General features: G+C 40.8%; 1 protein-coding gene across 1 annotated transcript in view; it reads left to right on the forward strand.

The window, feature by feature from the left end:
- LOC103607173 (protein FAM65B-like) overlaps positions 1 to 4,091 on the forward strand; it is a 65,819-nt gene extending 61,728 nt beyond the window's left edge. Inside the window, exon 14 of the mRNA XM_008591709.1 lies at positions 2,989 to 4,091. Coding sequence (XP_008589931.1) covers positions 2,989 to 3,060 — 72 coding nt within the window. The 3' untranslated portion in view covers positions 3,061 to 4,091. The remainder of the gene's footprint in view (positions 1 to 2,988) is intronic.
- Positions 4,092 to 12,059: the final 7,968 nt, after the last annotated feature.

Raw genomic sequence — 12,059 nt, forward strand, 5'->3', positions numbered from 1 at the left:
AAAAAAAAAAAAAAAAGAAAAGAAAAGAAAAATCAGTAGTGTTATTCATAATTATGGCTGCCAAATATTGGGAGATCCTGGGATTTAGAAAACAAGCACCATCCCTCTGCTCCAACCTTTTCTTTTGAAAAATGTCAAACCTAAGAATAGTACCATGAACTTTCACCTAGATTCAACAGTGGAAACAGTTTTTAATGGCTTGCTTTCTTTTGCCAGTCATATACAGACATATACAAACCAAAAAAGAAAATGTTAATATTCTGAAAGTTCTGGTTTTTTAATTTTAGTTGCCTTACATTTTGTCTGGGAATAAACCATGCCAAATGCATCATTTATATTGGAAATAATAATGAAGTGCCTTTTATCCACAGTCAAATCTACCTGATGACATCTTTGAAAGTGGAAAGGCAGCTGAGGAGAAAATGCCACTGTCTCTCAGCTTCAGTGACCTGCCCAATGGGGACTGCACCCTCACCTCCACCTCAGTTGGCTCTCACTCCAACTCATGCTCAGCAAATCCAGAAATTACCATCACTCCTGCAGAGCGGAACCACAGCAGCCTGTCCTCCCAGAATGAGGGCATGGATGACACCAGCTCAGCATCTTCCAGGACCTCCTTGGGAGAAGGCCAAGAGCCAAAGTCACACCTGAAGGAAGGTACGCAGGAGCCTGGGAAACCCACCCCGGCCACGACTGAGGCTTGCTGCCAATCCACGGGTGCCGGGGTTGAGCGCCTGTTCCTTGAGAATGGTGTTGCGGAGGCACTTCTGCAAGAGTCCGATGAGGCCTCTGAACTCAAGCCTGTGGAACTGGACATGTCTGAAGGAAACATCACAAAGCAGCTGGTCAAGAGACTCACCTCAGCAGAGGTGCCAGGGGTCACAGAGAGGCTGCTCTTTGAGGGCTCCATCAGTGGAGAATCCGAAGGCTGTAGATCTTTTCTAGATGGAAGCTTAGAGGATGCCTTTAATGGGCTTTTCCTTGTGTTAGAACCACATAAAGAGCAGTATAAAGAGTTTCAGGATCTGAACCAAGAAGTTATGCATTTGGATGATATTCTAAAAGTAAGTACGTTTTCAGAGAAATTGGATTAGGTTTGGAGAGAGGTGCCCTAAGCCAGAAATCTATTTAAGATAGTGTATCTTTTTAAATTTTTTTAAAATCCTGTCCAATCACAGGATCAATAGATATTCATCATTTAAATGGTATTGATTTTTAATGCCAAGAACACATATTAATTTTTATTTTCCAAAGATCAACTTAACTTTAGTTTTTTTAACTTTTTTCAATTTAACTTTCAGTTTTCTTAGGAGTTAAGAGCTCTGAAGAATGTCTGAACTCTTCCAGTTCCAGAGTTAATCATCCCAATCCCAAATGTGAAATGGTGGCAGTTTGATCATCATAGTCTCACAAATGTTACTGGACAGGGTCCCTTCCAAAGTATCAGGAATTCAGGAACACCTTCCCTGATCAGAGTCAGAGTTAGCCCGACCTGATGTGAGAACCACGGGCATCTCCCTCACTCCTACTCCAGCACTGCCTGTGGGAGGATTCCTTTCTCCTGGATTTGGCCCAAATCAGTAAATTCAGATCTCAGATTAATCATCAGCAAATAATCATCAGTCATACTCTAGAAACCAGGGAACTCCGGACTCCACCAGAGGTAGCTTCCTCAGTCCGTGAGACAGCCTAGCATAGAACTGGGAGGGTAGGACTGAGAGGAATGATTTCCTCTTGGGTGGGAGGTCTTAATAATGAGCTCATTATGGCTCTATCAGAATGCATCTGTCTCCGTGATCAGACAGCCTAGCATAGAACTGGGAGGGTAGGACTGAGAGGAATGATTTTCTCTTGGGTGGGAGGTCTTAATAATGAGCTCATTATGGCTCTATCAGAATGCATCTGTCTCCACCTGGCATACAGATCATTTTTTAAAAGCATTGCACAAGAAGACAGAACTTAAATTTTTGTCTCAAATCTCACTGCCACTTCTAGCATTCTTTCCTTTGCCACTCTGATTTATATTGTCATGCGGAAGAGAACTTGGATCCTTTCTCTTGAAAGAGCAACTCTTTAAGGACCTGTTCTATAAAATAGGCTTGAAAGCAAGGTGGTAGTGGCAAACTGACAACCAACCTGCAGAAGGCTGTTGCATTCCTTTGTATGACTGTTTTCAGATGTGGCCTTTGCAATGACAGGTGGAACTACATTCCCAAGGCTTTTCTGACCATCTTATCCCTCTCTACTGAGTCATGGTAGCCTAGCTCTGGAGGGATTTGTGCCCAAGGCAGTGATAATTCAGGCTCTGACTCTCCAGGCCTTTGAATGTTTATGACAGATTAGTTCAGCCTCTGAGAAGCAGGGAAGGGTGCTCTGAATCTGCTTTCTGTAAAACAGCTTGAAAGCATCAGCTCAGGGCTCGTGCATGGAGGCTGCTTATCTGGTGTTCAACTGAACATCTTTTCTGCACAGTTAACCAGCTTTGTGGGCAAAAGATGTTCATTTCAAAGAGCTGAAGCACAAATTGACTCCACCTAAAGCAAATGCCTTGAAGAAAGCCAATGGTGATGGCAGCTCCTGTTTCCAGGCATCTACGATGCTGATAAGTAGCTCAATCCACCAGGAAACATTAAGCATATTATCTGTTAGTCTTATAAAAACCTGGTGGTCACAGATTTCTTTCCAGAGTATTATTTCAGTCTGCTGCTGTTCCAAAACTATCCCATTACTAAAATCCTCAACTGCCCCTTTCTTTGTTATGACCAATATTTAAACACATCCATACTGTACAAGATTATGTTGTGCAGACAGCTAGCTTAGGAAAGAAGACCCTACAAGTGGTTGAGTCCAGACCAGCTCCCTCTCTCCCTTTGAGACTGAAAATGTCAGTAGAGTTTAGGTCTGGGGCAGGTGGCTTTGTCTCCAGCCAGAATTAAAGCATCAGCTGGACAAAGCTTTCTCTTTTTTTTCCCCCCTTCACATTCCTAGGGTACTAAACATCTTGAGGATCAGAAACTAAATGATGCTGCCTCTTGGACGGAGATCACTGAGGGTGAATGAGACAACTGTGATTTAAAAGACTGAAAGGCATTTTCCCATGTGCTTTTGTGCCATCTTGAGTGTCAGAGACAGATCCCCACGAGATCCTTCTTACCTTGTGCTGAGAAATCGGCAAGGAGTGACACCTAACTGGATGAAGGACATATAGTGCTTCTTACTTGCAGGACTTGTCCCGTTCAATCCACCCCAGCATCCTCTTGAATATTTGGAAATGCTTTTCTCCATTTCTGTGCCCATAGCAACTGGAATTATTCTGTTTGTAGTGTTTCTGCTTATGTCCGGTAATATAGAATTCTCCAGTCTGTAGGATGGGTTTGTTCTCATAACTCCAGTTCCTCATCAGGGATGTAATGGGACTTGTTCCTTCAAAGGCAGAGCTCCAGAGGAAGCAGGGCTACTTCTTGTCATGACTGTGCCATTCATTGTCTCCTCGATGCTTAAAGAAAAAATTATACACTGTGAATAAACATTAAATGCACGACTTCTTACCTCGGGAGCATGAGCTAGGTGAATTTGAGCAGTTTTCTGTTTCTGGGATTTGTTTTGTTAGTCCTTTAGAACAGATGCCTTAGATAGCTAGCTCCTGTCTCAGGACACTGAGGATATTGCCACTTGGAATTAGAGACTGGTTAGTATTCAGCTCTAATTCAGTGACTCAACATTTGTCTGCTGGTTGTACTTTACTTGGGAATGAGCATGAGGCAGAGGGAATATAGCTCTGTTTCCCAAGGCTTTCTGGTTGCCGGTTTTTTTGTTATTTTTTTTTAACATTCTGTTTTAAAAATTTCAAGCAGAAGTAGAGAAAATTATATAATGTATCCCAACGTGCCCATTCTCCAACTTCCCCAAACTCATGGCCAATCTTGTTTCATCTATTCTTATACCTGTTTACTTGCTTCTGGATTATTTTGGAACAAATCCCAGATATTGTACCAATTTATCCATGGTGGTACTTCTTTTTTGAATATGAAGATGATAAATGCATTTTTAAAATGCCAACAAAAAATAAAACTTGAAAAAAGAAAATGTCACATCTCCATCTGGGTGTCGTGTGTCCTGTTTCTCTTCTGGATGTGTTGATGTTCTCCCTGGTGCGTTCTACCTTTGCAGTGCAAGCCAGCAGTAAGCCGCAGCAGGTCTTCCAGTTTAAGTCTTACAGTTGAAAGTGCTTTAGAAAGCTTTGATTTCCTGAATACCTCTGATTTTGATGAAGAAGAGGATGGTGATGAGGTTTGTAATGTTGGAGGAGGTGCTGATTCAGTATTTTCAGACACTGAGACTGAAAAAAACAGGTAAGTCTGAGGTGTCTGCTTATATTTCTTCTGTCATAGCTGGGACAGTAGATCTTTGTTATTATCAGAGGGGACCTGGTGCACATTTCCAGAAAGATGAAACTCCCTACATGAATAACTGGGCTTACAATTGACATACGGTTCCTTTTTATTGTCAAGTACAACTTTTAAATATTGTTTACTTCTTTTGGGTTGCTTAAGAAAAAATAAGTTGCTTTTCTTCCTTATAAATAAAGGGGAAATTTTTGCATGACAGTGCGTGTGTACATGTACATGTGTACACATACGTCTTGTAGGGCTCACTGTCTACAACTTGACCCTGATTAATTCCAAATTAACTATGTATACTACATTTCTAGAGAATTCTTATTGGGTGATAAATTTGGACCTGGTTCTCCCTGGTTTGCATCTTACCTCGGACGTGTTTGTTTTGTGCTTTGCTTTCCTTTATCTGCTTCTTGGTTCCCTTCAGCCCAGCGAGTCTTTGCATGAGATTAAGCTCATCAATGTATAGATCAAATCCACAGATCATGGGTTTAAGCCCCACAGTGTATATTTCCCTTAGAATGTAAGAGAGAATGACCGATAATGGCCACTGGATCGACAGCCCCCTAGGTGGAGAATGTGACCTTCTGGGAGGAAGGAGAGGAAATGAAGTCATTTTCACTTTCTCCATCAGGGGTCCTTGTGCAGCCAAACCATGTTTTTAGAACTAGAGCCTGGGGTCCATTTAGTAACTTCCAATGAAGCAAACCAAGCACCTCCATCAATTGCTGTGAAAGAATATACAACGGCTTTCCCAGAGGAAGGGGTGGATTTCCCACCCATCTTTACCTTTGGCACAACGTGACATAAACAGGTTTTCAAGTTACAACAAGCAAGGCTGTTCAACCTTCACAAATCTCTCTGCAGGAGATGTTATTGTTTTGGGTTTTTGTTGTTTCTCAAAGGTTTCTTATTCCAGAATAAAACCAGGAAAAACAAAAACAAAAACATGGGAGCTAGAATTTATCCCTTGAGCAAACTGGGAGCACAGCAAAGAAAATGTATTAAATGAATGTAATGTTTAAATTATACTTCTACATTCTACATCGAGATTTGTCTAGCTTCACTGAATTTGTGAAATGCTTCTTAACCAAAAATTTTTCTATATCCTTGTTAGCTTAAGTTGCTACATGATATATCAAGGTCAGACATCGTTCCAAATATTTTTTCTTCTTGCTGTAAGAAGCATTTTAACCAAAAAAATGTTTAAGACATTGCAGCTTTTGAACATACTATAGAACATTAATATTAAATATGTCTAATTTGATCAATCTTACTGTCCATCATCAGAAGTATTAGGAAAAAAATGCGTGTGTGTGTTTTAAATATGTGTTGACAGCCACGTGTTGACTGCCAGGACACAAGGTCATGTTTTCTCCTTGGAGGTAATTGTGAATGGGAGTGAAGCATTGAAAGCCTCTAAGCTGTGGTGCATGATCTTTTAAAATTGTGGACACAAAGGAGTGTGGGGCTAGAGGCCAAAATCTGCACTGTATCTGCCTAGCTGTGTGAACCAGGACACTCTCGCTAACACTTCTGCTAATCAGTCCTTCCATCTGTGAAAAGAGACTGCTATTCCCTCCCTCCCTAACACACCGATTCATTTTAAAAATAAAATTAGCTAATGGACTCTAACAGATTTTTTTTTTTAATGTAAGTGCCCATGATGATATAACTTTAGACAGTTCAACAGTGGAGTTTCAACAAAACATGAGAGGCAGGACTAAGCTATGCCTCTAAATATTCAAACACCCTTTTTAACTTTTGTCCACAGTAGAACATTGTGTCTCTCTTCTTGGCAGCTTTCCTTTTTCCTTTTCTTCAAGCAGCAATTGATCTGAGGCCAGGAAAAAGCCTTGACAGATTATTTCTTAATGGTACTGCTCTTGAAAACCACAATTACAGAGGACAGTTTAATCCCAGAAAATTTGGCAAATCACCCCATCAATAGAGTAGGAAAGTGCAACAACTGCAAAATGAGCACACATTTCAAAGACTCCTTGGTAAAGTAACTTCATAAATGGATCATTGTGCTTGAGGCGCAAACAGAAAACTCTGGAAAGCAATTTGTTTGCATGGTCTTTTAACACTAAACAAATTGGTGACTGGGCTGACTTAAGTCATTTTTGAAAGGTGTCTTTATTTTTCAAGGTAGGCAAATGAAAGACTGTTTTCAGTGGGTGCTGTTAGGGGCCTGAACTGAGCCGTGTTGAGTTGATGTGTGGTTTGTACACAGACAGAAATAGCTAATGTCTCACCCACCTTCCTGCTTCGCCAGTTACAGGTCAGTTCACCCGGAAGCCAGGGGGCACCTTAGTGAAGCGCTGACTGAAGACACAGGAGTTGGGACCAGTGTGGCAGGAAGCCCTCTCCCACTGACCACAGGAAATGAGAGCCTGGACATCACCATCGTTAGGCACCTACAGTACTGCACCCAACTCGTTCAGGTAGGATTAGAGACCACACTTGTGTCTGAGAGCCTGGGGTTGATTACATACCAGGAAAGTGCTCCCGTTTCTTAGTTTCCCTGGGGAAAAGAGAATTGAGGAATAAGAGACCAGTCCTGCTTTGATTTGAGCAAACATTCTGATGGCCATGCCTGTCCTTCCTCAACTCACCAACCATTTGAATGAGAGTTCTCAAACCTCTTTATACTTGCTGAGCCTGACAGTGTGCCAAGCAAACCACCTGTTTACCTTTTAGAGGTGTTATTTTCTGAGTCATAAGAGAATTCTCTTCCATGCTGGAGTGAATGTTTTCTCCCAAAGACTAATCGACATGCAATAGTCATTGCAGTGTTTGTTCCTCTGATAAGACCACAGTTATAACAATTCACCTCTTCTGTGGGGAAGCTCAGCACTAGAAACACAAAAGAGGTGGCTATAAAGACATAGGTTGAAAGAGTGAGGATTAGAGACTTAATTTCTCACTTGCACTCCTGAATCAGTGAGTATACTTATTCATTTAGTATCTAATTGCAGAGAGATAAAAATGGGCATTCAATAAGAATCATATAATTATTAGCTATAATTATTTTTTAAACATAGTTTATTTCTACTATATTTACTTACATGAAAGGCACTAGTACATAATTGTTACACTAGAGTGTTGAGTTTGAAAAGCCTATTTGTTTTAGAGTCCAAATGCTTTAGACAGTCCGGCATGGTGGTACAGGTCTGCCTCCTGCATCCATGCCTACCAGCTGACCAACCACCAGGCGGCAAGTGACTTATGTCCTTTCCTCTCTCAGGCCTCTTCATTCTTGTGACATACACACAAATGAAACCACTCACTGCTTATGTGACCTTGGGCAGGTTACTTAACCTCTCTGTGCTTCAGTTTTCTCATCAGTAAAATCAGATATCAATAGGACCCACCTCTTTGGGTTCTGAGAAATAACATGAGCTAATACATATATAGGGCTCAGATCAGTGCCTGGTATACAGTAAGCACTCATTAATTCTAAGATAGCTCTAATTGTAATTATAGTTATTATACAATCTGTTCTTAGTTTTCAGCTTGAAAACAATAAAATAAAACCATGCTGTGGAAAATTACTGTACTTGTAAAACAAATTTCTTTCTGCTTACATGCCAAGATAGTCCAAATGTGCCCTCCAAGTTTCAAAGAGGAAGATCAGATTTACAACACATAAAAGGAAAGAGCTTTACAATAACCTTGCAGCTCTACTACTGAGAAAATTCCAGAATATATACAGGCATGAAAAAAGTCTAAAGCAGCAAAAATTTGTCCGATTTCATCAGATGTCGTAACTGGCATGGAATGAGGAGCGTTATCAAGCTGGAACAAAGGCACTGTATGAGTTTATTTAGACTCACCACCACATTCAGGAAGGATGAGGCTGGGGAGGGAAAGCTCTGTTGACTATAGCATAGTTGAAACAGTGGTTTTGTTTGTTTTATCAGCAAATTGTTTTCTCAAGCAAAACCCCATTTGTGGCAAGAAACCTCTTAGAGAAGCTTTCTAGGCAGATCAAAGTGATGGAGAAACTAGCAGCTGTCAGCGATGAGAACATAGGAAACATCAGTTCTGTGGTTGAAGGTAAGCATCTGCCACTCACAGCACCGCCCACGGTGGTGGAAGCAATGACTCCACTAGCCCACTCCAGTGTCTGTGCCTGTTTGCTGCTTTGTCGGGAAGACAGAAGCACATTCTTAGGCCATAGCGCAGGGTAAGGTCTCCATACTAGGTGGGCTCATTATGCCACAGTTCAGCCTTCTGAGTCAAATCAGCAAACACATAGCTCCTTCTATAGGGGCCTCCACCTCAGGAAGTCAGACACAGAAACAGTGTGCACCTCACAGGCCAACTTTTACACTTTTTCTGCTAGTGCAATTCTCTTTAGGGACAGATAATCAGGATTGTTCTGCACCATGGAGCTGGCTAAGACAACTCCTATAGCAGCTGAGTGTCAAATGGATGATCTTCCAAACCCTGCTGGGAAAAGGTAGAAATATGTGGATTTGGAGGCCTCCAGGAGAGTCCCTGGGTCTGAGAGTTTTAGATCGAGAACTTGACATGGGGAAGATGCCTTTGAATTTGTGTGGTCTGGCTACGGGGCTCTTTCATAAAGTCAGAAATCTGTGTCTGTTTTCACGTCAGATATTCAGTGGAAACAAGGTCTTCTAGGTAATCTCCCCTTCAGCCTAAAACACCCTCTAAGTCTCCCTGTACATTTCTGTAAATATATCAAGTAAAATAAGTGCTTATGTTCACAAGAAAGGGCATGTATAAGAAGGTGTATTCACAAAAGCCAAAAATTAGAAACAACGTGTCATGTCTACTAAAGCTCACTACATCTCCCACCCTGTGATACATTTAGCAATTCCATTCGTAAATATATCAAGTAAAATAAGTGCTTATGTTCACAAGAAAGGGCATGTATAAGAAGGTGTATTCACAAAAGCCAAAAATTAGAAACAACGTAAATGCCCACAAGAGAATGGATAAATCATAGTATATCCATATCATAGTGTATATTACACAGCAGTTTTTGAAAAGGAGAATCAATTACTGCTACAAGCAACAATTTGGGCGAATCTCAAAGATACTTTGTTGAGTAAAAGGTACCAGATACAGAAAGCCTATACTGCATAATTCCTTTTCTATACAGTTCAAGAACAGGCAAAACTAATTCATATTGATAGAAGTCAGATTATTAGTTACCTGTGGTGGGGGTGGGGTAGCTATAGACTGGGAAGGGGCACAAGAAACCTTGTTAAGGTTGCTGGCAGTCTTCTCTGTCTTGAGCTAAATGGCAGGTACACAGGAGTGTGCGTATGCAAAAGGCCCCCAGCTGCACAGCGAAGATTAGTTCACTTTACACACCTCATTCTATCTTATACGGAATGAATTATTGAATGAATGAATGAATGGTCATGCTTTTAAGCTGCTTTGTATCTTTCTTTTCCAAATAGTGTTTCAAACCCTGGTGTCCCAGATTCTGGACCGGGCTGAGCCTCTGCTTTCCTCCACCCTCTCCTCAGAAGTCATCACCGTTTTCCAGTATTACAGTTACTTTACCAGCCACGGTGTGAGCGACCTAGAGAATTACCTGAGCCAGCTGGCCAGGCAAGGTGGGACATGTTCTTTTGTCACATTACAATGGTGGCTCAATTTAGTTATCTCTGGTCTTTTTAATCATGGTTCTTAGTGTTGGTAACTATTTTTTCCCCAAGTCCACAGTCCAACTTTTCTGGGCTTTAACATCAGTAAGCCTCTTGTTAATGAAACAAGGATTTACTAAGAGCATCCCAGTCTCCCAGCAGAGGTGTACAATGAACAGGAAGATGGTGAATGATTTAAGGTGTCACTGTAATTTCTTTCCTTCATTAGTGTATTTGTCATTTCTAGGATCAAACTTGCAGGCGATACTATTTTATATTGCCCTTTCAGGTGGAGCTTTCATTAATGTTAGGCAAAAAATGGGATTTATAAGAAAGCAATGGGGTGACACAGTGTGAAGGGATAGGAGGAAAAGGTGGAAAACTAAATCCAGGGCTCCCTACCCAGAGGAAGAGGAAAGTGGGCACCAGTGTAGGGGGCTAGCAATGAGGTTTACTATTGCCGTTTCACTGGCACTTCTAATATTAAAAACACAGTAACTATCTGTATAGAGCGAAAATCTCTTTGGGGGTGCAACCAGGCAGTGAGGGGCTGGTTTCTGGTTCCCAGGAGTGTGCTCTATAAATCCACAGAGCCTCGTGTGGGTTAAAATGGACAGGAGGAATGTGGTGTGTTCTTTGGGACTAGGTGGGGAGTTTGGCCAAACACCAGGTAGCAGCAATGTGTCTGGCACAGAGCCAGGTTTGGCCCTTCTCTTTCCAGAACGTTAAACCCTGTGACAACATGGTCAGCACATTGGTTGGCATCATAGTGAAGGAACAAAATCTTCCTCCATCCAGCGTGGCACACGGGACAGTCTGCCTACAACCCCTTATAAATAGCAAATGGTAACGCGGAGGCCCAGGAAGAGAACGCCTGGGCAGGAAGGCCCTGTTTTAGGACTATGGGTTTCATTTTATTGTATTCTTCGTTTCTTGATATTGAATTTATCACAGCCTAAATCAATGTTCTGAGCAAATGTCTCTATTGCTCAGTTTACATTGGTGGCAGTTTATATCTCTAAGCCTCTCATTACATGGTCCCCAGGAAGGCCACTGATTTACCAGTCGAATGAGGAAGGGCGACGAAGAAAAACCCCAACCTTTTAAGTGTCTCTTTTTCCTTCATTATAAAATGAAAAGGCCTTCATTATAGAAAATTTAGAAAACAGAGAACTATAAAGGGAAAAAATTCAAATCACCCATTCTCCTACTTTTAAAATTTAATGTTTTTCAGTTGAATATGCACAGGTTTTAGATTTCAAAGTTGTGATTATTCTTTTTGGGTATCTATCCTGTTTTCTTATTTGACATTATATTCCATATTATTAAATTTTCTTTGAAAATATTCTTATTTTATAATATCTCTGCATTTGAATGTATACTAATATATTCAATTGTATTGTTGAACGTTGAGGTCTGTGATTTGTTTATTTAACTGTTACAATACATAATATTATCTCAAGACTTTTTACTAGGGTATTTATTTACATAGCAGTGTAATTGGCAGAACACCCACAGCAGGGAAAATAGGGAATTAAAACCAAAAAAATCTAAATAATTCAAAAATGTGTCCACTGTGTAGGGAATGTAGTTCTATTGATGGAACACATATTTTAGCTTATATTTTTCCATCTTTGCTGACCAGAAACACTCTCATCCTAGTGATTTTGTGACTAATGGATGCCAATGATGAATATCTAGTTAGGAATTAGAATATATTCTTTAGTCATGGAACATGATCAATTTGTTCAAATGGGACTCAAAACGCATTTTTTTTTTAAAAAAAATCATATTGTCTTCATATTCCAACCAACTAAATAGGTTTTTCTATCAGGGCCCAGAGGCCTGAGTGCAGGCAGAGAAATAACAGACTTGGGCTCACCCAGGATTAGGGTATTGCCAGATGTTTAAAAAAAATCATATTGTCTTCATATTCCAACCAACTAAATAGGTTTTTCTATCAGGGCCCAGAGTCCTGAGTGCAGGCAGAGAAATAACAGACTTGGGCTCACCCAGGATTAGGGTATTGCCAGAT

The sequence above is a fragment of the Galeopterus variegatus genome, unplaced genomic scaffold, assembly GCF_000696425.1.
Source record: "Galeopterus variegatus unplaced genomic scaffold, G_variegatus-3.0.2 Scaffold7209, whole genome shotgun sequence".
In the NCBI taxonomy this organism is placed as follows: Eukaryota; Metazoa; Chordata; class Mammalia; order Dermoptera; family Cynocephalidae; genus Galeopterus; species Galeopterus variegatus.